Raw genomic sequence first — 27,826 nt, 5'->3', positions numbered from 1 at the left:
ATAACAATCAAGAAGACGAGGCGGCGATTGAAAAAATGCGAAAGGATATTGAGGCAAACCAGAATAATCCGTTGAGTTTATGCACCGAGAAGGTTTTGTTAGCACGACAAGCTTGTGACCTGGTAGGCTTCTTTTCTTGATATAGCTTTTATGCATTGCTCAACAATGTTATGTGTTATCACGGTTGTATTTTATAATTGGTTTTGATGGTAGAATGTTCTTTTGCTTTTCTCAACGTACTTAGGGTGTGCATAGTTCATGAATAGGGAATGGTTTTGCTTTTCTAGTAGATTTTGTTCAAATATGTGGTATTTGAGGTTGAAAGAGGAATCACAATTGAGCAATGCGTGATTGGGGCTGAAGGGTTCTAGGATTACCATGTTTAGAAGTATTATATCCAATAGTAAAAGTAATTATGGAAATGTTTCTCTAAAGCCTTATTCTTTTGGAAAAATAATCGAGATATCATTGAAAGCGTAAGGCACCTCAGGTACACAAGATCTCTAAAGCCTTCTTTATGTAAAAGGTTTACCATATCATTTCAATAGGGAGAATGTTCCCAATATCAGAACTATAAATAGAAAATGTTGGCGAATAAGTCGCTTCATTGTATGTTCACACCCATCTTTGATTTAAATGCTTGATGACTAGTCAATTTGAAGTGCATTTTTGTATACCACATCAATCTAACAAATATGGGCACCCCAATTAGTTGTCAAATAACTAAGTTTGTGGTGAAATTTTGTTAGTCGCCTCTATGCGTTCACTTGTTCCATAGGATACTCGGCAAAAGCCGGCATAGATGGACAATTCTGTGCTAAGTGCATAGGACTAGCACAGATGGAACAGCTATCAACATTGAAAGTGTTGGCAGCATTGATGGACTGACCCACAGCGAGAGCATCGACCTTCTTGGTGAGGGCATCTATCTTTATCCTCAAATTAGTGTCCTCCTTAATCTCATAGATGCCTCCTTTCTTGGGAGCATGAGTGGACTGGTCCCGACAACTCGAAAAATCTCACTGCTGTGAGTTGTCGGACAACTTGTCCAATGCCTTATACGCTTCATCCCCCGTCAGACTCAAAAATGCCCCCCTATTCATCGACTCGATCATGCTACAATTGGATTGGGTCAATCCTTGGTAGAAGAACTGGACGAGTCTCCACTTCTCATATCCATGAGGAGGGCACTTAATCAGTAGATCCTTAAAACGCTACCAACTTTCATAAAATTTCTCGTCTTCCTCCTAAGTGAAAGACTTGTTGTAAACTTTCATCATCCGGAAAAACTTGTTGTAAAACTTGCTCAACAAGATTTCCCATGATGTAATTGATCTAGGCGTGTTGGAATCTAACCATGCCCTGGCTTTATTGTGCAGGGAGAAAGGGAAAAGTCTAAGGTGGACAGACTCTTTAGAGAAATTCTGAAATTTAAAGGTGGCATAGATGTCCTTGAATTTCTTTACATGATTGTAAGGATTCTTAAGTTCAAGGCCATGGAAGGAGGGTAGAAGTTGGATGACGTGTGGCTTCAAATTAAAGTGGGTGGCATTGGTTGCTGGCAACACTATGCACGAAGGGGAGTTTGTCGCAACTAGTGCGAACAAATCCCTAACTGATGTGGTGTAGTCCACATTCCAAGCTCTAGCTTGCTCCGCATTTTCAGCTCTAGCATCCTCATTCTCAACCCTAGGCTGCTGCACATTTTGGGGTACGTCTCCCATTTCAACTCTATTCTCACTCTCAACAGGTGCTCTCCGATTTCTCCTAAGGCTTCTATCAATGTCGGGATCTAAAGGTAACATATCTAAGTTCAGGGATCTCCGACCAAGCATACACCAAACAACAAATGCTCAAACAAACTGACTAAACAAAAAGAAAATATTCACAAAAACGAAGAACAACAAACAAAAGATAATGTAATAAAAAAATTAACAAAAATAAACCAAAAGGAAAACTCTAAAACTATACTTAGCTGCTTCTGGTCTGTTGTTGCTGGCTGCAGAGGTGCGCTTGATCGCAGCTTAGCTGCGATCGATTGTAGACGCGCTAGTGCGCTTGAGCACCGATGGTTTGCGCTCAAGCGTCGGTCTGCTGTGCGCTCGCGTGCAAGTGTGGAATTGTCGAGTGCAGGCACGTGGACATTGCTACGATAGGCTCAAGTGCGCTCGAGTGTAGGTGAGGCACGCTTGATCGCATTGGTAGGGACCTAATTTTTGCCAAATCTGCAACAAAATTCAAAAACAACTTTTTTTTTTTTTTTTTAGATCAGAATTGCAGAAACAACAAAAAATGAAAATAAAATAAAAATTAAAAATTGCAAAAGACAAATAAAACAAAAATCTAACTAACTAGTAGAAAAAAAAAAACAATTTAAACAAAAAATTAATTTTCACAAATCAAACAACTCCCCAACAACGGTGTCAAAACTTGATGTGTGCAAATTTAATAACTCGCAAGCACTCGAGTCATGTGTAGTGTAGATTGTGCAAGTGTGAAGTCGAACCATAGGGAGTTGTGTTGCAAAAATTAATTTCAATTTAAACTAACTCTATTTTAACCTAGTTCCGTAGTTTTGAATAATGTCGTGTAAAATGAAATAATTTAATTAAAATGATTAAAAACTATTAATGGAAAAACATTAAGGTTTTCCGAATCCACCTTGCCAAATCAAGCAACTCATTCTTACATTTTATACATACAACCGGCAAACAATAAGCTTTATACATTGTTCAAATTTATAGACATGCATATTAAATCATTCAATGAATCCAACAGTTAAATGAATCACAACGAATATTCAATTGTAATCAAATCATCCACTGTATTTGTTTGATATACAAATCACAATGGATATCCATTCTCAATCAGATCATTCGATGAATCCATGGATGAAACACAACGAATATAAAACTTTGCATGAATAAAAGACACAACATTCAATCAAATGAATTTAATCAAGCAATTGAATTGAATTTGAACAACAATTTGATCAAACATCGAATTGTATACATAAAACGACAAGAACGTGATTGTTTATCAATGACGAGGCTTCATCTTTAACCTTAGTTGAAGGTTTTAGCCTTTCATGATTACAAAACTCATACTAAAAATGAATTAAAATCATAGAAAGCCTAAAACTTACAAAGAGAAACGTAGACGGAGCGTAAGAACGACAACAAGTCAAAAAATGGCTCTAAACTGCACCTTCCAATGTGTGTTTACAAAAGAAAATGTGATATTTAAACTAAAAATTGGGGCTTCAGCGCTGCCAGGTCAGCGCAGGTGCGCTTGATCGCACACTAGGTGCGCTCGAGTGCACTTGGGCATGTTCTAGGGTTTCTGCGGCGCAACACTTGGGTTCTGCGCATCTGGGTGATTGCACGAGTGTGCTCGATCGTAGTCTCCCTACACTCGAGTGCACTTCCAGAGAATGCTCTACTTCACTTCTTCAATTTCTTCGCAATTTCCACACCGAAGACCGTAGTTTTCTCTCAATGATATGCAAAACACTTAAAACACCAAAACTACCCAAAAACATCAAAAAATAACAAAGCTAAGTATTTAACAAATACAAGTTAAGGGGCCAAAATATACAATATTTGGCACTCATCAACCTCAAAATTAGTACCCTCCTGGATTTCCTCCACAGGCTTAGAATCAATTCCACTCATCTCATCAAACCCAACCTCCAGTTTATCAATCCACCACTCAAGTGTCATCACCTGCTTCACAACTATCATTGGAGGACACACTAAAAGCATTCATGTAATTGATCAGCCAGTCCATACAAGAGGTTAAGAATTCCACCATGGTCAACACACAAGCAATTGCTAAGATGGAAAGCCAAATCAGTCAAATAGCGAATCAATTGGGTGGGAGAGAAAAAGGAAAGTTCCCCAGTCAACCTGTGCCTAACCCAAAAGGACAGTTTGTTGTTGGAAGTTCTTCTGACCCTACTCATGGGTAGGAGCATGTGCAAGCAATTGTGACACTGAGGTCAAGGAGACAAGTGAACAATAAAGTGGCTATGCCTGAAGAGAATCCTGATGAGTCAAAAGGGGAGAGAAGCCACAACAATCCTCAAAGAGATTCTGAACCAAACACGGCCATTCCTATTGTTGATGTCTCTTCCAAGAAATTTGTCCATAAAGCTCCTTTTCCAAAGAGACTTAAGGCCCCCAAGAAAGGTGCATAGTTTAGAAATATATTAGAGGTGTTTAAGCAAGTCCAAATAAGCATCCCGTTCTTATATACTATCCAACAAGTGCCTTCTTATGCAAAGTTTCTCAAAGACTTGGTTACAATCAAGCGAAGGACAAATGTTCCGAAGAAAGCCTTTCTGACTTTGTAGGTCAGCTCTATTCTTCAATGTAAAATCTTGATCAAATATAAAGGCCCTTACTGTCCTAGCATTTCTTGCATGATAAGGGATAACCATGTGGAAAAGGCTTTGTTGGATTTGGGAGAAAGTGTGAATCTTCTGCCGTATTCAGTCTACCTACAATTGAGATTAGGAGAATTGAAATCCACTTTAGTGACACTTCAGTTGGCTGACATATGTGTGAACTCCTGAGAGAAATCATTGAGGATGTGTTGATTAAGGTGGACAAATTTTATTTCCTAGTGAACTTTGATAAGCGTCGAATGTTACATATTCAAGCCTCTTAACTCGCATATGTTATTCGTTATCATTGTTATCTATTTGATTTTGTGTTGTTGTAGTGTTTTCAAGTGTTTAATAAAGATACAAGAAAAACCATTAATTTTGGGCTTAAAGCAGACTTTGAGAAGACATAGAAGATGTGGTTAAGGTTAACCAATCATAATAGAGGACCTATATTATGTGATTAAGTTTAATCAAATCAAGGAAATGATTAAATCGAAATTTCTCTAATTGGAGTTAAAATTGGAGTGGATTCAAATTTGGATTTTGCACATGTCTCAGTATTTTGACAATAACGTTTCGTTCAAGTATCAAAGTGAGGTGAAACTAGCGGCATTGGAAAGCTAACTAAAAATACTACAAATCATTGTGAAGTACAATTTGCCTAATTCAGATGTTTGCTATGCCAAAATTGTCCTGCAATAATAGAATGGAAATCTGGACGAATCCTATTCCGATTTGTACTAGGATTGCTTCCTAATTTGACTAGGAAACTGGAGTATGATTTTTCTAAGATTCCTAGGGTTTCTAGGGTTTGTTTTACATCCTATAAATAGGCATCTAAGTCTTGAAGAGAGGTGTGCTTGGTTTTAGAGAAATAATTCATAGAAAATATCTTCTTGGAGGCTTGTAGAGTTGAAGAGAAGATGACCATGGCATGAGGCTATTCTAGCACCACCATGAGCAGCTAAATTCGTAATAGGGTGTTGATGTAGCCCTTTCCAAGTAACAATGATTTAATTATATTTTAATTTGGATTTTTCTATATGCATGATGGTTGTATAAGTGTGAGAATTGATCTTAATGTTTATATTCAATCATTGTGAAATTTTTTTCTTGTCTTAGAAAGCTTTTTATATTGATTGAACTCAATCCTTCATATTTTATGTGATTATATGAATGATTGTTATACAACGAATGTATTTGACACATGATCAATAGGATTTGATAGGCCATGCCTAGGGAATGCGAATTTGTCTACACCCTAGTTTAGTGTAATTTAGGTAGACAATTCGTACTAACCTAAGATGAGTTATGCTTATTCATTGACTGTGTGTAACTTATTAAGATATTTGATAGTCCATACCTGGGGAAGACAGATTGTACCGCATCTATAGGTTAGGCAGTCAGTCCTTGCCAACCAAAGATGGATTATACTTATTTCTTAATGATGATATTTTCTTGACTACTCGAGTGAGACGAGCCCTATATCATGTATAGTATGAATTCCCCTTGTTAATTTATTATTGACCATTGTTATGCGGTTAGTGGTAAAATCAACCCCCTATTCTTTCTCTCATTACTATCTATCTTTACTCTTATGCATTTATTTTTAGAAAACAAAAACAATTAAACAAACTTCTTTTAATTAAGTTATATTTGAACTTGACAAACTTAATAACAACGCTTGTACAGTTCTTAAGGTTCGACACCCTCTATATAGCCCTATCCTACAAGAATCTGTCCTATTGCGAGTGGTAATTTTATTATTTATTATTTTTGCACACAAAAAGACCACAACAGACTTCATAGTGCTAGACAAATAAACTATCCAAAATATGGGGATACAAATTCCTGTGATATTAGGGCGACCCTTTTTAGCTACGGCTAATGCCCTAATTAACTGTAGGACTAGAGTGATGAAGATATCATTTGGAAACATGACAGTGGAGCTAAATATCTTCGATATCAGTAAGCAGCCACTTGACAATGAGGAGGTTAGACATGTTTGTTTAATTGAAGAGATGGTTGAGGAGACTATTAGTCAGTCAAGTATTGAGGACCCTTTGGAAGCATGCCTTGCTAAATTTGGATGCGATCTGGACCCGGGCAAGTTAATTGAGCAAGCTGATGAATTGTTGGTTTCTGCTCTAGTGATGAGAGCTAATGATGGGCAAACCACAGTGATACCTGTCCATAACCCACCATCACCAGTGATAGAGCCACTCAAGTTGGACCTACAACCTCTGCCTGACACCCAGAAGTACAAATTCCTTGGTCTTTATTCTTTGCCTTTGATCATAGCCTCTAACTTGGTTGATGTTTTAAGAGTGCACAAGAAGCTATAGACGGGACCATTGATGACATCAAAGGAATTAGCACATGGTGGTAATGCATAAAATTCACTTGGAAGAGAATGCCAAACCATTGCGAGAACCACAGAGGTTGTCAAACCCTGCCATGCAAGAAGTTGTGCGAGCTGACGTGATCAAACTTTGGATGCAGGTATTATATATCCGATTTTTGATAGCAAATGGGTCAGTCCCATTCACGTTGTGCCGAAGCAGTCTGGTGTGATGATAGTCAAGAATAAGGAAAACGAGTTGGTTCCTATTCGTGTTTAGTCAGGATGGCGAGTGTGCATTGACTACCACAAGTTGAATTCCACCACAAGGAAAGACCATTTTCCCCTCCTGTTCTTTGATCAGATGGTGGAACGATTAGTTGGACATCCCTATTACTACTTCTTAGATGGTTATTCTGGCTACAACCAAGTTCCTTTAGACCTCAAAGACTAAGAGAAGACCACTTTCACTTGTCCTTTTGGTACGTTTGCCTACCGTCGCATGTCTTTTGGGTTATGCAATGCACCCGCTACTTTTCAGTGGTGTATGATCAGCATTTTCCCTGATATGGTTGAATGATACCTTAAGATATTCATGGATGACTTCTCGATCTTTGGCTCATTTTTTGAGGAATTCCTGCACCTTCTAACACTAGTGTTAGTGCGGTGCAAGGAAAAGAATTTAGTTTTCAACTAGGAAAAGTGTCACTTCATGGTGAAGCAGGGATTGTTTTGGGGCATGTAATCTCCCATCACAACATTGAGGTCGACAAAGCAAAGGTTGATTGATTTTCAACCTTCTTCCCCCGCGTACAATGAAGGAGATTCAATCATTTTTGGGACATGCAGGATTCCACTGGCTATTCATCAAAGATTTTAGCAAGATTGGAAGGCCTTTGTGCAAATTGTTGGCCAAAGATACCCCATTTGTCTTTGATGATGATTGTTATAAAGCATTCGAGGCATTGAAGAAAATTTTGAGTTCCACACCTATCATCCAACCATGCAATTGGGATGTGCCATTTAAAATAATGTGTGATGCCTCTGATTACTCTGTCGGTACTGTTTTGGGGTAGCGTGCTGAAAAATTACCCCATGTCATCTATTATGCCAGGAAGACTCTGAACGATGCACAACTCTACTACTCCACCACTGAAAAGGAGTTGTTAGCAGTCGTTTTTGCCTTGGATAAGTTTAGATCCTACCTTTTAGGATCTAAGGTCATAATTTATTCGTATCATGTTGTGTTGAAGTATCTTTTTTTTTTTTTTTTTCCTAAAAAAGGTGCTAAATCTCATCTCATCCGATGGATTTTGTTGCTGCAAGAGTTTGAAATTGAAATTCGGGACAAAAGGGTTCCGAGAATGTGGTGGCTGACCATCTATCCAGGTTAATTGTGGACTTTATTGAAGACACCGTGCCAATTTCTGAGACGTTCCTTGATGAGCAACGGATGCACATCTCCCATAATCCTGCACCATGGTTTGCTGATATTGTGAACTATCTTGTCACCTGCCAAATGCCTTTGCATTGAGGAAGACAAGATAAATCTAAGTTTCTGGCTGTGGCAAAATACTTCTTCTGGCACGATCCGTACTGGTTTAAGTACTGTCATGATCATATAATTAGGAGGTGTATCCTTAAGAGTGATCAAGCCAATGTCATATCCTTTTGTCATGATCATGCATGTGGAGGCCATTTTAGTGCTTGAAAGACAACTGCAAAAATTTTGCAGTGTGGATTTTATTGGCCCTCCATTTTTTCATGACTCTCATGCCTATTGTGTAGGCTGTGAGCGCTGCCAAAAGATATAGAGTATGTCTTGAAGGAATATGATGCCCTTTAACCCCATTTTCATTCTAGAAATTTTTGATGTTTGGGGCATCGACTTCATGAGACCTTTCCCAAACTCTTATGGGTACCTCTACATTTTCGTTGCTGTTGATTATGCTTCTAAGTGGGTGGAGGCCATTGCTTGCAAAACTAATGACCACGGGGTTGTGATTCAATTATTGAAGGATAATGTTTTTGCGCATTTTGGTACTCCTCGAGTGATTATTAGAGATGGGGAAAGCATTTTTGCAATCGGGTTTTTAAATAGCTAATGAAGAAGTATTATATAACCCACAAGGTTGCAACAACGTATCACCCACAGACGAGTGGTCAAGTTGAAATTTCAAATAGAGAGATCAAGCACATTTTGGAAAAGATTGTTAACCCAACAAGGAAAGATTGGTCTCTACGACTTAATGATGCACTGTGGGCATACCAGACAACATTCAAGACCTCGATTGGCATGTCTCCTTATCGACTTTTGTATGGTAAAGCATGTCATCTTCCTGTGGAGTTGGAGTATCGAGCGTACTGGGCCATCAAGCAGCTAAACTTTAATCTTCACAATGCTGGCTTTCAAAAGAAGCTCCAACTCAACGAATTTAAGGAGTTAAGGAATGATTCTTATGATTGTGCCAAGCAGTACAAGGCACAAATGAAGAACGCCCATGACCAAAACATTTTGAGAAGATCTTTTGAAATTGGTTAGAAAGTCCTTCTGTACAATTCGTGTCTGCATCGGTTTCCAGGCAAGCTCAAATCTCGATGGACTAGACCGTTCATAGTTCATAAAGTTTCTACTCATGGAGCCATTGAGATCGAGGATCCCAAGAATGGAAACACTTTCAAGGTAAATGGCCAACAGTTGAAATCGTTCTTGGAATTGAAGAACCCAGAGATTGGACATAAACATAATCATAACCATAATCATAACCAGAGATCCCAAGCATGCTCTTTTTGTGTCTTCCCAGTGTTTCTCGAACTTGTTTTTGGAAATCTATAACCAAAATGAAGTTTGCAAGGCATGAATCTATGGAAGACTCGTCACCAAAAGCTACCGCATGCTCCTCCACGTGCCGGGTCCTTGCCTGTTTTGCCATGCGTTGCCTTAGTCATCCAATCACCTTGATGACCACACTAGTCAATAGATCGACTGCCAACCATTCTATAGCCGCCAAGAACAGCCCATTCCAATATACCACAAGCCATCGTGTGCCAAACATAGTTTCTAGGAAGCACGTCCATCACACGTTTGTTGCCCTTCTGTGCATCAGATCCATGCCTCACACGTGCCCACACAATGTCCTCTAGCACTTTTACGACATGCCCCACACGACTGTGATGTCCTGTAGGCACCACATTCGTGCTCCGCTAATTGGGTTGACCCAATCCATGACCCACTCCACTGGGTTAAGGTCAACCCGGTCCAAATTAGGTTAGTTCGGTCCACTGGGTTTTCAACTCAAATTTTAGTCACCATCTTCATCTCAGAATCCTAGAGTGAGAGAGAGAAAAAGAGTTTATCCTTGGTTTCATTCCCTTCAAGTGGTAACATCTCAATCTCCAGCTTGTTGGTTGTTAGCTTTCAACTCATTTTGTTTATGTTACCGTTGTTTCCTTGGTTTTAATGGCTCTAAATAGTAAATCTAGGTTATGAGCTGTAGTTATGGGTTTTAAGCTTAAATGTACGTCCTTTCAATGGTTAGTTTTTCCTTAATCTTTGGGCGTACTTCTCTTTGCATGAAGGCTTTTTAATGAGTTAGGTTTATAGTTAAAAACTCAAAAGGGCCTTAGGATGTATTAAACTAGGAAAGTTTGGATCTTTAATGGAAATAGAGGTTCTAAGTGATTGTTGAACGTTTGGTAAGATTATCAAATGATCGAAGCTTAGGCCAAATGGTCTACACAATAACCAAACGCTCAATAATCCGTTATAATGACCATATCTGGCTTAATTTAAGTTTTGTGGTATTTTTCTTCTAGGTTGAGGCTTGATGTTAGATCACTTGATAGATTTGGACGTTGGAGGAAGTGTGTAAGAATACATGACTGAAAATTTTGACATGGTATGTAAAACTCACACGAATACTTGTTATTTGCAATTCTACATGGCATGATCTTGGCTTGTAATATTTTCCTTTGGCTTCATGATCGATCTTAAATGTAACATTGGATGGATATTTGCGTTATCTTTTGATGCCTTAGTTTTAACTCTAGTGATTATCTATTTTGGTTTATTTAGTGGCTATCTTGTTGATTATTTAAGTGAAGTCTTCCTCCTTATATAATCCCTTTTACAAGGAGAGATAAATGTCCCCTTGTGTTTCCATTTTGTTCGAATGAGAATAAGGTAGCATCAGGGGTGAACCCAAGCCCAGAATTTTAAAACCCCCCTAATTTTTTGTTTGTTTTTTTTTTTTTCTTAATATACCCTTAAAAACATTTTTTTTGCCCCCCTCCCCCTCGATTTTTTATTTTATAGTTTTACCCCCCCAAACTTAAAATTCTAGTTGCCCACAGCCACTCTTAAGTGTCAAAATATTCATATTTTAGCCCTTAAACTTATGTGTGATAATTCCTTAAGTGTTGTTAATTTGTGCTATTTTAGTTATTTTATGTGTTTTCCATGCTTTTGTAGGCTTTTGGAAGATAATGAAGTAAATCTAGAAGATTTGGGCTCAAAGAGAAAAATTGGGAAAAGTTGGAGCTCCTGATAGTGCGATCGAGTGCACTACCAGAAAAGACTAGCAGTGAGTGCAGCCATGTGTGATCGTGCTCACACAGAAGAGTCTCGATCGCAGACATGCAATCGAGCGCACACGGGTTGCGATCTATCGCACCCGTGCGCTGGTGACACATCAGAGGCGGCCAGACTCTCTTTCCTTCCATATTAGGGTTTTTCAAGTCCCACTTGTAATAGGACTAAAACCCTACGAATTTTCTAGGTTTATTAGTATGTCAAAGACTTCTAAAAGCCTATAAATAGACCTCTTAGCTTCTAGGAATAGTGTGGAGAAAACAAGCTCTGGAAAGGAACTGAAGGCTAGATCAAGATGAGTTTGAGTTTTTCTTCTCTTCCACCTTTTATTTTTGTTATGTAGTTTATATTTTAATTAGGGTTAGATTGAAGCCCTAGTCATGTCTATTTATGATTTCAATATTGGCGCCTTTGCTACAATTATATTTTGATATATTTAACTTGATTAATTCCTGTTATCTTGAATTCCTCATATGCGTTTGCTTGGCCAACATATGCATGTGGTATGGACTAATTAATTAAATCAATTTGGATGATCGAGTCTTAGGTTTAATAAGAGTAACAAAAGAAATCCACACCAGGTTCATAGGTTAATCAACATGGGGAATCAGGAGTAGACACCCATACCCTAGGCTTCGTGTGTTTGTCGATTTCCACAGATTTATGCTTTCTTAAAGAACAACTTAGTAGACACCCATGCTAAATCCTTTAAGAAAGAAAAGAATTAAAGTAAACACACATGCCTAATTCATTGCTTAGGGAAATCAATAGCTTAAGGAGTAGATACCCATACCCTTAGGTTGACAAACATTAAATATACCGGTATGATTGGCGCATTGGCATATTGTTATCATAATTAGTCTGATTAGTGGTGGATATCAAAACCCTAATCCTTTTTAGTTTTAGTTTATCTTTTATTTTATTTCTTTATATTAAATTAAATCGTGACAATTGAATTTTATATGTTTAATTAAATAGGAAATTACTTCTAAATATAATTTACCAATCCTCGTGGGAATGATCTCGTATTTGATTGTTATACTATCGTTTGATCTTGTGCATTTGCGAGTAAAACGTACCAAGTATTTGCCTATTAATTTAGGTGAGTATTTGGCACAACAGCCATCTAGTTCCGCTCTTGGGTAGCATGCCATGAAATGAATTACCAAGTAATTGTTAGCCAACTGGCCCGCTCGTAGCCCATTCAACGTCGTTGGCCTGTTCAGTTCAATTTTTTGACCAGATTCACCGGCTCCATATGGTTTCAGAGCATTCAAACCGGGTTGAACCTGGTTTTAAAGCATTTGTGGCTGGTTCAACCCGGTTTCAAAAAATTTCATATCGGTTCAACCTGATTTCAGACAATTTCAGACTCATTCCGCCAAATTTCAAAACATTTCAAACTAGTATAGCCCAGTTTCATAACATTTAAGACCAGTTTGGCCTAATTTTAGAACAATTTTTGTCGAGTTCAACCTGATTCAGAACATTTTCGGCCCAGTTCTACCTAGTTCATACCAGCTTTGGCTCGGTTTAGCGTGTTCAATTTGATTAAATTCGGTTTCATACCATTTTTGACCTGGGTTAGTGAATTCAATCTGGTTATGTAATACCCCTAAAATTAGCATTGGCTAACCTATCAGGGTTACTAGCAATCACCCTAGTTTAACCAACTTGTGCCGAAATGGGGAATCGCTCTTCTAAGCATTATCAGAGTTGAAACTATTAAATCATCAAATGGACAAGAATAATCCTCAAACTCAAAGGCATGGAGCATCTAACAATAATGAAAAACAAACTTGATAATTGCATGTAAACCTTAAAGCAAAGTCTGTAGTGGCAATCGTACCACTCTTGGGTTCTAGAAACATGTTCCCTATAAGAGTAATAACAACATAAATCTAACGACTTAGTAAGTAGACCTCACAATTGGGTATGACATGAGCTCATTATTAAACAGAAATAAATGTGCAGCTTTGGTAATCATTAAAAAGAAGGTGTTGTCTTCGTTAATACACTTTTGAAAATATGGTTTGGTTAAATAAAGGGTGGTGTACTCCCGGCGGCAATTGCCCAAGTATTTTAATGCAGAAAAACTAGTGCTTTATAGGTCATAACTCTCATGTACGGTCTACCTGAGATATTACCCCTTCTCAGCAGGGTTGGCATTGTCCCGAGGGACCTGTAATACAATGCCGGTGCCCCGGCCATTGTACGCTACCGTCCACCACTAGCAGCCCAACCGAGTTCGATCTCGGGTGACCCACACTACTAGTGATGTCGGTCTTGTAATGACCAACCATTAGGGAATGGTTGCGCCGGTCACGAAAACCAGTGGATCCAAAGCCACACACACATACATTGACCATAAAATGAAGTCTATATAGTAAGCCCATGGCCATTATTCCGCACATACCGGTGTACCATGTCATATGATGCATCTTATCAACTAGTTATTAAAGCAATTACCAAGTTATTACAAAAAGTAAACATGTTTATATCATACACATGGTCAGTCAACTAACATATCCACGTTTTTAAGGAAAGTGTTCATAAGTGTTTACTTACCTCGTGCGCTCGTTTGAGTCCTCCAACATCACAAAAAATCATGCTATAATGAAATACGACACATCGTTAGGCCCAGTACTAGAGGACCTCTATGAGTAAGATGCTAAGTCCTATCTATTAAAAGGGTTGTTGGACTCTAAAATACACAAATGAGGCTAAGGGCAGACAAATAGGTTCCTGGCTATACGTACGGACTCGAGGGCGTATGTCAGGTCAGTCAGTTAGGCATTCCGGCCAAAAGCTCCAAACTGTGTTTTTAAGGCTTCTATTTAATCTAAGGGTTGATACATCTTAGCCTAGGCTACTAAGCTACACATGCAACGTAAGAAAACACATTATCATGCAACAAAAAGAATCAAAGAGATGCTTGAAGGTCTTTTGAAAACATTTCTTGGTTTTGTAAGAAAATGAGTAAAAAGCTTCACATAGTGCTTGATAAGTGCCGAATATTGCATATTCAAGCCCCTTAACTCGCATATGTTAATTCTTTGGCATTGTTATTTGTTTGATTTTGAGTTGTTTTAATGTTTTCAAGTTTTAAATAAAGATGCACTAAATTCCATTGATTTTGTGCTTAAAGCACACTTTGAAAGACCTAGAAGATGTAGTTAAGCTTAACCAATCATAATAGATGACCTATATGAAGTGGTTAAGTTTAATCAAATCAAGGAAAGGATTAAATCGAAATTCTTCTAATTGGAGTTAAAATCGGATTGGATTCAAATTTGGATTCTGCACATGTCTCAGTATTTTGACCATACCTTTCTTTTCAAGTATCATATCGAGGTGAAACCAAGGGCATTGGAAAGCTAACTCAAAATACTACAAATCATAGTGAAATAGGATTTTCCTAATTCGGACGTTTTCTATGCCAAAATTGTCCCGCAATAAAAGAACACAAATCTAGACAAATCCTATTCCGATTTATACTAGTATTGCCTCCTAGTTTGACTAGGAGATTGAAGTATGATTTTTCTAGGATTCCTAGGGCTTCTAGGGTTTGTTTTACACCCTATAAATAGGCCTCTAATCCTTGAAGAGATGTGTGCTTAGTTTTAGACATAAATTATCTTTTTGGAGGCTTGGAGAGTTGAAGAGAAGAGGGTCATGGCAGGATGCCATTCTAGCACCACCATGAGCGGCTAAACCCATAATAAGGCATTGATGTAGCCCTTTCCAAGTAACAATGTTTTAATTGTATTTTAATTTGGGTTTTTCTATATGCATGATGGTTGTATAACTATGAGAATTGATCTTAATGATTATATTCAATCATTATGAATTTCTTCTCCTGTCTTAAAAAGTCTTTTATATTGATTGAACTCAATCATTCATATTTTCTGTGATTATATAAATGATTGTTATACATCGGTTTTGACTGATACATAATCAATAGGATTTGATAGGTCATGCCTAGGGAAGATGGATTGTACTACACCCTAGTTTAGTGTAATTTAGGTAGAGAGTTTGTGCCAACCGAAGATGGGTTATGCTTATTCATTGATTGTGTGTAGCCTATTAAGGAATTAGATAGTCCATGCCTAAGGAAGATGGATTGTACTACACCCTAGTTTAGTGTAATTTAGGTCGACAGTTCGTGCCAACCGAAGATGGGTTATGCTTATTCATTAATTGTGTGTAGCCTATTGAGGAATTAGATAGTCCATGCCTAGGGAAGATGGATTGTACTACACCCTAGTTTAGTGTAATTTAGGTAGATTGTTCGTACCAACCGAAGATGGGTTATGCTTATTCATTGATTGTGTGTAGCCTATTAAGGAATTAGATAGTCCATACCTAAGGAAGATGGATCGTACCACATCTTAGTGGTTAGGTGGACGATTTGTGCCAACCGTAGATGGATTATACTTATTTCTTAAATGATGGTATTTTTATTTAATCTTGACTACTCGAGTGAGATGAGCCCTATATCATGCATAATATGAATTTTCCTTATTAATTTATGATTGACCATTGTTCTGCGGTTGGTGGTGAAATCAACCTCCTATTCTATCTCTCATTACTTTTTATCTATTTAGTTATAATCAAAACAAATCAAACTTCTCTTAATTAAGTTTTATTTAATATTGACAAACTTGTAACAACACCTGCGCAGTCCTTGAGGTTCAACATCCTCAATATAGCCATATCCTATAGGGATTCATATTATTGCGAGTGGTTTATTATTATTAATATATTTTGGTATACAAAAGACCACATCAATTTTTGGTGCCGTTGCCAGGGACTGCTTAACGGTTACGATATTAAGTTTTAAAGATTTAAATCTAGCTTAATTTTTTTTTTCTTTACTTTTCTTCCTAATCTTATTTCCTATTTTCTATTTTGTTTTTGTTTTTGTTGATTTTGATTTTGTTTAGGTCTGAAGCTGCCCAAGAGATCCATCATGCTGCGCTACAATCTCAGGGCCATCTGTGAGCTTTTATTTTCTGTTTTTATTTTTGTTTCTATTTAGTTTATGTTGGGTCGTCGTTCTTTATCATTGCCTTTAATCTCTTGCGACCTTGACATTGAACGCACTCTTAGACAACTTAGATTCGAAAGGAATTCTAATTTGCTAAGAGAGTGTCCCACTGAGACCATGGCCGAAGGACACCCCATGGCTTTGAGAGATTACTATCTCCCAACCACTTACACTTCTCCCTTATGCCTTCGGCTGCCGGATGTTACAGTAGCCCAATATGAAATCAAGTCCAACACTATTCAAATGCTACCATGTTTTCTTGGACTTGGTAACCTGGACCCTTACAAGCCCCTCAAGAAGTTTCTTGAGGTCTACTCCACCATTAAGCTGAACGGCTTCTCTGAAGATGCCTTAAAGATGCGTCCCTTCCCTTTCTCACTTAAGGAACGAGCCAAGCATTGGTTCAATTCCTTAGGACCTAACACCATCACTTCTTGGGCTCAAATGCAACAAGAGTTCTTAAAGAAGTACTTCCCCATAGGAAAGACCAACGACTATAGGAGAGCCATCATGGGTTTCTCCCAATATGATGTGGAACAATTTTATAAGACTTAGGAGAGATTAAATGACCTTCCCAGGAAGTGTCCACATCATGCAGTCCCGAAATGGTAGTTAGTTCAATACTTTTATGATGGCTTAATTGAACCTCATAGACAGATGGTTGATGCCTCCTGTGGTGGAACCTTTATGATGAAAAGTAAGGATAAGGCATGGACTCTATTTGAGAACCTTAGTGACAATTCTACATATCATGCTAGTCGTACACGACCCACATCCAAGGCCCCAAAGACTGAAGGTCTTTTTAAGATAGGAAAGCCTAGTAATAGTATGAACCCTAAGATGGCAATACTATCTCGAAAGATGGACCAAATGTTGGTAGCTATGGCCGCTTCCCCTCACATAACCACAAAGCAAGACCCATGTTCATTTTGTTTTAGTCCTATGCATCAAGATACTGACTGTCCTTCTACTAGACAATTTTCTGACATTCCTAATGAACAGGTAAATGTAGCATTCTTAAGACCAGGCAATGACCCATACTCCAATTCTTACAACCCGGGATGGAGAAATCATCCTAACTTCTCATTGAGAGCTCAAGCTTCAGGCAACTCAACTTCAAGATTACACAATCAAGCACAGACTACCAAGCAGCCCTATTAGCTTCTTCCACATATCGACCCCCACAACAGCAGTATCAGGCCGAGCCACCTGCTTCGAGGAATTTTGACTATGTAGAGAAGATGGTAGCTAATTAGGAGAAAAATGTTCGAGAAGGTGTTAGCTGCCCACAATAGACTGGATGCCAGTAATCAACCGCTGCACTCTTACTCTCAATCTCCATCTCTAAGATAGAAGCTCAAGTCAGACAAATCACTAAGATAGAAGCTCAAGTTGGACAAATTGCCAATGCCCTCAACATGATGGAAGAAGGAACGATTCTAAGTTAGCCAGTGGCCAATTCTAGGGGACAATACATGGTGGAGGGGAGTACTTCTCATCTGAAGCAAGTCCAAGCTATCATAAGACTAAGGAATGGGAAAGTGGTCGACAATCATGTGGAAGAAAAGAAAGATGAGCCAACAGAGGCCCCACAGAATATGCAGAGGGAAAAAGGTAAGCAAGTAAGCACTGGGGCTTCTTCATCATTTGCCCCCACTCCTGAGATACCATATGAGCCTCGAGCCCCTTATCCAGAACGTCTCAAGACATCCTCTCATTTCAAGAAACAAGGAGAAAAGATACAAGACATGATGGAGGTCTTCAAGCAAGTAAAGATCAACCTCCCGCTCCTTGATGCCATTAAGCAAGTTCTTGCCTATGCCAAGTTTCTCAAGGACTTATGCACTCAAAAGCGTAGGATTAGGAGTCACATACCTAAGAAAGTCCGCCTCACCGAGCAAGTAAGTTCTCTCATCCAATACAATAACCCTCCAAAGTTCAAGGACCCGGGTGCTCCTACAATTGCTTGTGTCATTGGTGACCGAGCGATTGATAAAGCACTCCTTAACTTAGGAGCAAATGTCAACTTGCTACTTTACTTGGTGTATAAGCAGCTAGGCTTAGGAGAGCTGAAACCCACGAAGACAGTCTTACAGCTTGCAGATCGATCTATCAAGCATCCTTATGAGATCATTGAAGGTGTCGTAATCAAGGTGGACAAGTTCTACTTTCCGGTAGATTTCATAGTTATTGATACAGAGCCTATCCTTGATTCCCATAAGCTCATACAGGTGATCCTCAGACGACCTTTCTTAGCTACGGCTAATGCATGCATAAATTGTAGAATCGGAGTGATGTCCATATCTTTTGGGAATTTGAAAGCCAAGTTGAACATCTTCAATGCCACACATCAGCCGCCGAATGGGAAGGAATGTTTCCTCCTCGACACCATTGAGGGCCACATAGAAGACCCACCTCCCATCCCCCAACCTAATGAGTGTTGTGAGGACCCCCTTAGAGGAGAGGAGTTGATCACTAACCCCCTTTTGGGAGAGACACATAGAGAATCCTCATAGGGAAACCGAAAATATGCAAGTGTAGACAAGAAGTTTGAGGGTGAAGAACGAAATCCTATCTCTAGAGGAGTGCCTTCTTGTGCTAAAGAGGAAGGGTCAGAAAGGTCTGATTAGACTGCTAAAGGCTTGAGGAAAGATCCTTCAAAATGGAGATTTGGATTGACAGATCTATAGGATCAAGCATAGGCCCTTTGCGCTCGAGTCCTCCAACAAGCCAGGGTACATGATCTTCTTCCAGGTTTTATCTTCTCTATTATTGCTCCATTTTTATAGTTTGATTATATTTTGACAATAATGTGTGCATTTCACTGTTTTGTTGGTTGGAGTATCTGTTTCTTTTTCAGGACATGTGTTTTTGCAATCAAGTTTGGGGGATGATATGCCCCAAATCTGCTCATTCAGGTATTCATATCCTCTTGCTCTTGTTTTTCAATTCTACACACACATTGGGGAAAATGTGTGATTCAAGTTTAGGGGTATGGAAAAACAAAACACCGTACAATAATTTTGTTATGTTATTCTTAGGCATGTGGTTGAGCTTTAATTTTGATTTGAATTTCATTGGTGGGCTTAAAGTTATGAACACATAATCATTTGACTAGGAAATTTGAGTCTTGTTACTTACTTTTGGCAACATGAAATACTTATCGTTTCAATTTGATTTACCATGAGCACACTAGCACATGTCTATAAGGCATAAAATTTGAGACCAATTATGTTTGTTTTCAATATCTTGAATACAGTTGGGTGACTTATTGGATGAATAACCTTGGCATACATAAAAAATTAAAAAAATTAAAATAAAAAAAAAAAAAAAAATTTGATCATATTTTAGTTTTTCACTGAGTAACTGGATCTCTTGCCTCATTAATTATTGAGTGTTCGCGTCAAAAGTGAGAAGTTTGGTTTGATAGATAACATGGCTAGCTTAACTTCGTAGCTTTTTTGACTCGAGTTAGTAAGTCTTTAGGGGTGTCTTTACACCTCATGCCCTAAAACCATTTGGTTTGAGACTCATTGGCTTAACTCTCGATACATGGGTCAATTAAAAAACTTAAGGGAGCTAAGTATTGCACAGCCTGTACAAAAAAAAAAAAAAAAATGTATGCCTTGGTTGTTTCATTTCATAGGAAGTCCAAGAAATTCTGAGATGCTGATTCATTTATATTTGAATTATTTTGAAGCTTCATGATTATGTGTTAGTTCACTCTGCACTAATAGGAACTTGTTGTATCTCAAAAATGCCATTTGTCAGAAATTTAACTTGTGATTTCTTGAAATTTTGAAGATAGAGTTTATCTTTTTAAGCTTGCCAATGAATAAGAACCATTATTTTTGTGATACTTCATCCTTTTGAATAACATAATGATGAAAATATTTGTGGGTAACATTTCTGTTAAACCCTAACGAGATTTCACTCATCCTCTTGGGATGCCTAGGAGTTTAAAATGCTTGTTGCATACGCTAAATGCAATCGTACATCCCACGAAAGAAGTATTTATCCTGTTGTTTTTCAGTTTATTTTCTATTTTGTATTGCTAAGGGATTAGCAATATGTAAGTTTGGGGGTGTGATAAGTGCCGAATATTGCACATTCAAACCCCATAACTCGCATATGTTAATTCCTTAGCATTGTTATTTGTTTGATTTTGTGTTGTTTTAATGTCTTCAAGTTTTAAATTGTCAGATTAGGTGACTTGAATTTGTTCATCAACCTTACCGTGGGCCCCAAACCATTATAGCATCCCATACTTTTTGACTTGTATTGCTCTCCCACGCGTCCATTTTGTCTCTCCATTCATTGAGCTTTTTCTAGAAGCTTTGTGAAAAGGCTTTGTTGTTTTATTATTGAAGCCATTCGGTCATTGAGAAAGCAGAGGTACCAACTTTAGTTGATATATAGAGAAAGAAGAAAAAGCTTAAATTGCCGAGAGAGAAAGAGACTTGTGTTGCAGAGAGAAGAAGAGATACACCATTTTTCTTCAGTTTGATCTCACGTTTGGAGTGCTGAAAAGCTTAGAGAGAATTTTAGAGAATATTTTCTCTTTTGTATCTACTTCTCTTTTGAGTGAGATTGGGGTGTATTGGGGATTTTGGGTTTGAGTGGTTTTATTTGTACTACTCTTTGTACTCCACTCTTTTATTAGTGAATTTCTCCTGGATCGTCTCCGCCAGTGGATGTAGGCTTGTTAAGCCGAACCACTTAAATCTTAGTGTCTTGTGTGGTTGTGTTATTTTCTATTATGCACTTTTCTGCTTCTTTGGTGATCTTGGAATTTGCATTTGTCACAACAAACTAGTATCAGAGCTCGGGTATTTATTTTGTGGGATGGCTACTGCAAAATTTGAAGTAGAGAAGTTTGATGGTCAGAATAGCCTTTGGCGCATCAAGATGCAAGCTTTCTTACGACAACAAGGCTTGACGAAGATTTTGGATGGCGAGGTGCCATCAACATCATCAATGGAGGAAAAAAAGGAACTTGAAGAAAAGCCCATAGTACAATTTTGTTGTCTATTTTAGATGGAGTTTTAAGAGAAGTCGTTGATGAAGAAACAACCGTTGGGCTTTGGAAGAAGCTGGAGAGCTTGTACATGACGAAATCCCTCATTAACCGATTGTATTTGAAGCAACGGTTATATACCCTCAAGATGAAAAAAGGTATGCCTCTTTGTGATCGTCTTGATGACTTTAATAGAATTATTTTAGATCTAAAAAATATTGATATTAAAGTAGATGATGAGGATCAAGCCCTAATTTTGTTGTGTTCACTACCAGATGCCTTTGATAATTTCGTTAATTCAATGTTGTACGGTAGAGATAATATTTCCTTAGCCAATGTTAAATCTACTTAAAATTCTATGGAGTTGAGGACAAGATTGAATAGTAAAGTTAGTGATAATCAGGCAGAGGGTTTATTTGTTAAGGGTTATTCAGAAAATTCTTCTAATTTTAGAGGTCGATCCAGTAAGAGGGATTCAGGTAAAGGTAAATCAAGAGACTGATCGGAGTCCAGGTCAAAGAAGAAAGTAAAGTGTTACTACTGTAAAAAGTATGGGCATTATAAATCCGAGTGTCCAAAGTTGAAAAATAAAGAGGAAGGTGACAAGCAAAGTTCCTCTTCTGTGGTTGGTGTTATCGAAGGAAATTCTAAGGGTTCAGACCTTGTCCTTGCAGTTACCATTTCTGATGATCATTCTAACGACAAGTGGGTCCTTGATACTACTTGTACATTTCATATGTCCTGTAAAAGGGATTGGCTTACTACCTATGATTCAGTCAATGATGGTTCAGTCTTGATGAGAAATAATGTCGCCTGCAAGATTGTTGGTATTGGTATGATCAGAATTAGGATGCATGATGGGATTTTGAGGACTTTGACGAATGTTTGACATATACTAGATTTGAAGAAAAATCTTATTTCATTGGGCACTTTGGACTCCCTTGGATACAAGTATTTCGGTGAAGGTGGAATCATTCGGGTTAGCAAAGGCTCATTGGTTATAATGAAAGGTAACAAGGTTGATGGCCTCTACTTTCTTCAACGTAGTACGATAACAGGTTGATCTGCTATGTCTTCTTCAGATGATCCAGATTCAGACACTACCCGGTTATGGCATATGTGGTTGGGTCATATGAGTGAGAGGGGTATGACAATCCTAAGCAAACGGGGTTTGCTTTGTGACCAGAAAATAGGATCTCTTGACTTTTGTGAGCATTATGTGTTCAGGAAACAGTGTAGAGTCAAGTTTAGTACAGGCATCCACAGAACAAGTGGTACATTGGATTATATCCATTCAAATCTATGGGGTCCCTCTCAGGTTCCATCAAAGGGTGGTGCTCGATACTTTGTTACATTTATTGATGATTATTCGAGAAAAGTCTAGGTGTATTTTTTGAAGAAGAAAAGTGATGTGTTTGTCACTTTCAAGCAATGGAAGACATTAATTGAGAATCAGAGTAGGAAGAAAATCAAGTGACTCAGAACAAACAACGACATGGAATTTTGTGGTGGTGAATTTAATAAATTCTGCAATGAAGAAGGCATCGCTAGACATCGCAGAGTTAGTCATACTCCACAGCAAAATGGGGTCGCTGAGTGGATGAACAGGACTCTCTTGGAGAGAGCGCGTTGCTTACTTTGAAATGCCGGGTTGTTTAGAGATTTTTGGGTTAAGGCAATCAATACTGCTTGCTATTTGGTCAACCGTTCTCCATCAACAGCCATTGATTGTAAAACTCCTTATGGGGTATGGTCTGGTACTCCTACTGATTATTAATTTTTAAAAACTTTTGGTTGTCCTGCTTATTGTCATGTGAATGATGGTAAGCTTGAGCCTAGGTCAAAGAAATGTATATTTCTAGGCTATATGGATGGGGTGAAGGGATATAGATCGTGGTGTTCTAATCCTAAATCACCTAAGTTTATAGTCAGTAGAGATGTTGTATTTGATGAATCTGCCATGCTTCACTCGACTCGAGAAAGGCATCTATTGTTTTCACAGGAAAGGAGCAAGGTTCTAGCAAGGACGTGGAGCTTCAAGTGGAGGCTTCACAGAGGGTGCGAGATAACACTCAAGATCAGCATGTTACAGATGTTCATGATTCCAGTTATGATGATGATGATCCACAAGAAAAGCAAGAGGCCAGTATTGCGGCTGGTAGACAAAGGAGGCAAATTAGGCCACCTCAAAGATATGGCTATGCAGATTTGGTCGCATATGCACTTACTATGGCGGAGGACACTGCAGTCCAGGAGCCTTCCACTTACTCAGAAGCCGTCACAAGTAGTGAGTCTGTTCAATGGGTTATTGCCATGAATGAGGAGATTGAGTCTCTTCATAAGAACCAAACATGGGAATTGGTGAAATTGCCTAAAGGCGCTAAAACTGTTGGTTGCAAATGGATCTTCAAGAAAAAGGAAGGAATCCCAGGTGTTGAAGGTGCAAGGTTCAAGGCACGTTTGGTAGCAAAGGGCTATAGTCAGAGAGAAGGTATAGACTTCAATGAAGTTTTCTCTTCTGTTGTGAGACATAGTTCTATTCGTGTTTTGCTTGCCATGGTTGCTTTAAATGAATTGGAACTTGAGCAACTTGATGTGAAAACTGCATTTCTGCATGGTGAGCTTGAGGAAACCATTTACATGCATCAGCCAGAGGGGTTCATCGCTGAAGGTAAAGAAGATCATGTTTGTCAGTTGAGGAGGTCGTTGTATGGTTTAAAACAATCTCCAAGACAGTGGTACAAGCGCTTTGACAGCTTTATGATCGGACATGGTTACACAAGAAGTAGCTGTGACAGCTGTGTGAATTACAGGCAATTGTCTGATGGTTCTTTTGTTTATTTGTTACTCTATGTGCATGACATGCTTATTGCTGCTAAAAGCATGTTGGAGATTAAGAGATTGAAATCTATGTTGAGTGATGAGCTTGAAATGAAGGATTTGGGTGCTGCGAAGAAAATCCTTGGTATGGAGATTCACATGGATAGAAAAGCTGAAAAGTTGCACTTGTCACAAAAAAAAGTACATTGAGAAAGTACTTGAACGCTTTGGTATGCATAATTCTAAACCAGTGAGTACTCTACTTGCAGCTCATTTCAGACTTTCAGCAGCGTCAGCGTCACAGAGTGAGGAGGAGGAGTAGCTCATGTCGCGTGTTCCTTACTCCAGTGTAGTTGGGAGCATCATGTATGTTATGGTGTGCACTCATCCAAACATTTCACAGGCAATCAGTGTCAGTCGCTACATGGCGAATCCGGGCAAGGTTCACTGGCAAGCAGTGAAATGGATACTCCGTTATTGGGCACTACAGATGTTGGTTTAGTCTATGATAGAGGCAGTTGTATCAATTCCAGTGTCACTGGTTATGTTGATTCAGATTATGCTGGTGATTTGGATAAAAGAAGATCTCTAACAGGTTTTGTTTTCACTCTCTCGAGATGTGCCATTAGTTGGAAAATGACTTTACAGTCGATGGTTGCTTTGTCCACTACGGAGGCAGAGTATATGGCAGCAGCAAAGGCAATGAAAGAAGCAATTTGGCTCAGAGGTTTGGTTAGTGATCTGGGTTTGCAGCAGGATGATACTGTTGTATTTTGTGATAGCCAGAACACAATACATTTGACTAAAAATCAAATGTATCATGAGAAGACCAAACACATTGATGTCAGATATCATTTTCTTCGGGAGGTCGTGACACAAGGTGATATTATAGTAAAGAAAATTGCTACGGCAGAAAATCCAGCAGACATGTTGACTAAGCCACTTCCGATCCTCAAGTTCAAGCATTGCTTGGGCTTGATTGGTGTTTGTCGTTTGTAATTACCCTTAGGGGTGTTGGAGGAGACGTCTTGAGGAGATTTGTGTTGAAGACTTGATGAAATTCAACTCAAGGTGGAGATTTGTCAAATTAGGTGACTTGAATTTGTTCATCAACCTTACCTTGTCCCCAAACCATTATGGCATCCCATACTTTTTGACTTGTGTTTCTCTCCCTCACGTCCATTTTGTCCCTCCATTCATTGAGCTTCTTCTAGAAGCTTTGTGAAAAGGCTTTGTTGTTTTATTATTGAAGCCATTCAGTCATTGAGAGAGCAGAGGCAGCAACTTTAGTTGATATATAGAGAAAGAAGAAAAAGCTTAAGTTGTCGAGAGAGAGAGAGACTTGTGTTGCAGAGAGAAGAAGAGATACACCATTTTTCTTCAGTTTGATCTCACGTTTGAAGTGCTGAAAAGCTTAGAGAATTTTAGAGAATATTTCTCTTTTGTATCTAATTCTCTTTTTAGTGAGATTGTGGTGTATTGGGGCTTTTGGGTTTGAGTGATTTTATTCGCACTACTCTTTGTACTCCACTCTTTTGTTAGTGAATTTCTCCTGGATCGTCTCCACCAGTGGATGTAGGCTTGCTAAGCCGAACCACTTAAATCTTGGGGTCATGTGTGGTTGTGTTATTTTCTATTCTGCACTTTTCTACTTCTTTGGTGATCTTGGAATTTGCATGTGTCACAACATAAATAAAGATGCAATAATTTCTATTGATTTTGCGCTTAAAGCACACTTTGAGAGACCTAGAAGATGTGGTTAAGCTTAACCAATCATAATAGAAGATCTATATGAAGTGATTAAATTTAATCAAATCAAAGAAATGATTAAATAGAAATTTCTCTAATTGGAGTTAAAATCAGATTGGATTCAAATTTGGATTCTGCACATGTCTTAGTATTTTGACCATAACTTTCCGTTCAAATATTGGATTTAAGTGAAACTAGAGGCATTGGAAAGCTAACTCAAAATACTACAAATCATAATGAAATAGGATTTTCTTAATTCGGATGTTTTCTATACCAAAATTGTCCTGCAATAAAAGAACGCAAATCTAGACAAATCATATTCCAATTTGTACTAGTATTGCCTCCTAGTTTGACTACAAGATTAAAGTACGATTTTTTTGGGATTTCTAGGACTTTTAGGGTTTGTTTTACACCCTATAAATAGGCCTCTCAGCCTTAAAGAAATGTATGCTTAGTTTTAGACAAATTATCTTCTTGGAGGCTTGGAGAGTTGAAGAGGAAATGGTCATGACAGGACGCCATTCTAGCACCACCATGAGCGGCTAAACCCGTAATAGAGCGTTGAAGTAGCCCTTTCCAAGTAACAATGGTTTAATTTTATTTTAATTTAGATTTTTCTATATGCATGATGGTTATATAACTTTGAGAATTGATCTTAATGTTTATATTCAATCATGATGAATTTTTTATTGTCTTAGAAAGTCTCTTATATTGATTGAACTTAATACTTTATATTTTCTGCGATTATATGAATGATTGTTATACAACGATTTTAACTTATACATGATCAATAGGATTTGATAGGCCAGACATAGAGAAGACGGATTGTACGACACCCTAGTTTAATGTAATTTAGGTAGACTGTTGGTACCAACCGAATATGGGTTATTCTTATTCATTGATTGTGTGTAACCTATTAAAGAATTAGATAATCCATACGTAGAGAAGACGGATCGTACCACATCATAGTGGTTAGGTGGACGGTCTGTGACAACCAAAGATGAATTATACTTATTTCTTAAATGATGATATTTTCTTGACTACTCGAGTAAGACGAGCCCTATATCATGCATAATATGAATTTTCCTTATTAATTTATGATTGACCATTGTTATACCGTTAATGGTAAAATCAACCCTCTATTTTATCTCTCATTACTTTTTATCTTTACTTTTATGTATTTAGTTATACTCAAAACAAATCAAACTCTTGTTAATTAAGTTATATTTAATATTGACAAACTTGATAACAACACCTACGCACTACGCAGTCCTTGAGGTTCGATACCCTCAATATAGCCTTATTCTACAGGGATTCGTACTATTGTGAGTGGTTTATTATTATTGATATATTTTGGTATTCAAAAGACTACATTAGTGCTTTTAAAACTTGTAACATTAGAAAAGCAACAATAACAACATCAAGAGTATAAAAATGGGCAAGGGGTTACCTTAGGAGATGGCAAGAACACAAGGCTTTCTTCATTCTCTCCAAATCCCTCTCAAACTCACAAGAACACTCACAAAGGTGATTACAAAGAGCCTAGGGGTGGAAAATGAGTTCAAGGTACGAGGGGAAATAGGTTAGTTATAGGTGGGGAAAAGCTGTGAGCACTATAGGCTAATCTAAAAAGTAGCATACGTACGGTACTAGGGGTGTACAAATGGTATTATTACACATTGGGTAAAAGGGTTCAACATACATCCTGGTGTATTGCCCACTGGGTCAAGAGCTAGTCAGCGTACATACAGGTGGTCTCTCGGCGTACGTACAGTGGTCCCCCGGTAAAGACTAAAGACAAGAGTGTACGTACGGTGATCCATCGGCGTATGTCCTTACTAAAGACAAGGGCGTACGTACTCCACTAT

The 27,826-nt window shown here is 38.2% G+C and overlaps 3 protein-coding genes across 3 annotated transcripts; all 3 read left to right on the top strand.

The window, feature by feature from the left end:
* The first annotated feature begins 8,835 nt into the window (after positions 1-8,835).
* On the top strand, positions 8,836-9,273 carry LOC148584894 (uncharacterized). The gene has a single exon (XM_088517560.1). It carries the CDS (start codon positions 8,836-8,838, stop codon positions 9,271-9,273), a length of 438 nt encoding a protein of 145 aa, XP_088373686.1.
* Positions 9,274-16,489: 7,216 nt separating this feature from the next.
* Positions 16,490-16,927, top strand: LOC148584893 (uncharacterized). Its single transcript, XM_088517559.1, has one exon. The coding sequence runs from the start codon at positions 16,490-16,492 to the stop codon at positions 16,925-16,927; it is 438 nt and encodes a 145-aa protein (XP_088373685.1).
* Positions 16,928-17,847: 920 nt separating this feature from the next.
* On the top strand, positions 17,848-18,888 carry LOC148584892 (uncharacterized). The gene has a single exon (XM_088517558.1). The coding sequence runs from the start codon at positions 17,848-17,850 to the stop codon at positions 18,886-18,888; it is 1,041 nt and encodes a 346-aa protein (XP_088373684.1).
* The last annotated feature ends 8,938 nt before the right edge of the window (positions 18,889-27,826 follow it).

This window comes from Corylus avellana, chromosome 6, assembly GCF_965113065.1.
Source record: "Corylus avellana chromosome 6, dhCorAvel1.hap1.2, whole genome shotgun sequence".
Lineage (NCBI taxonomy): Eukaryota > Viridiplantae > Streptophyta > Magnoliopsida > Fagales > Betulaceae > Corylus > Corylus avellana.
This window is presented reverse-complemented; position numbering and strand designations above follow the sequence as displayed.

Coding starts and splice junctions, on each gene's coding strand:
- LOC148584894 (XM_088517560.1), top strand. CDS start 8,836: ATGAAGAAGTATTATATAACCCACAAGGTTGCAACAACGTATCACCCA.
- LOC148584893 (XM_088517559.1), top strand. CDS start 16,490: ATGGCCGAAGGACACCCCATGGCTTTGAGAGATTACTATCTCCCAACC.
- LOC148584892 (XM_088517558.1), top strand. CDS start 17,848: ATGGTGGAGGGGAGTACTTCTCATCTGAAGCAAGTCCAAGCTATCATA.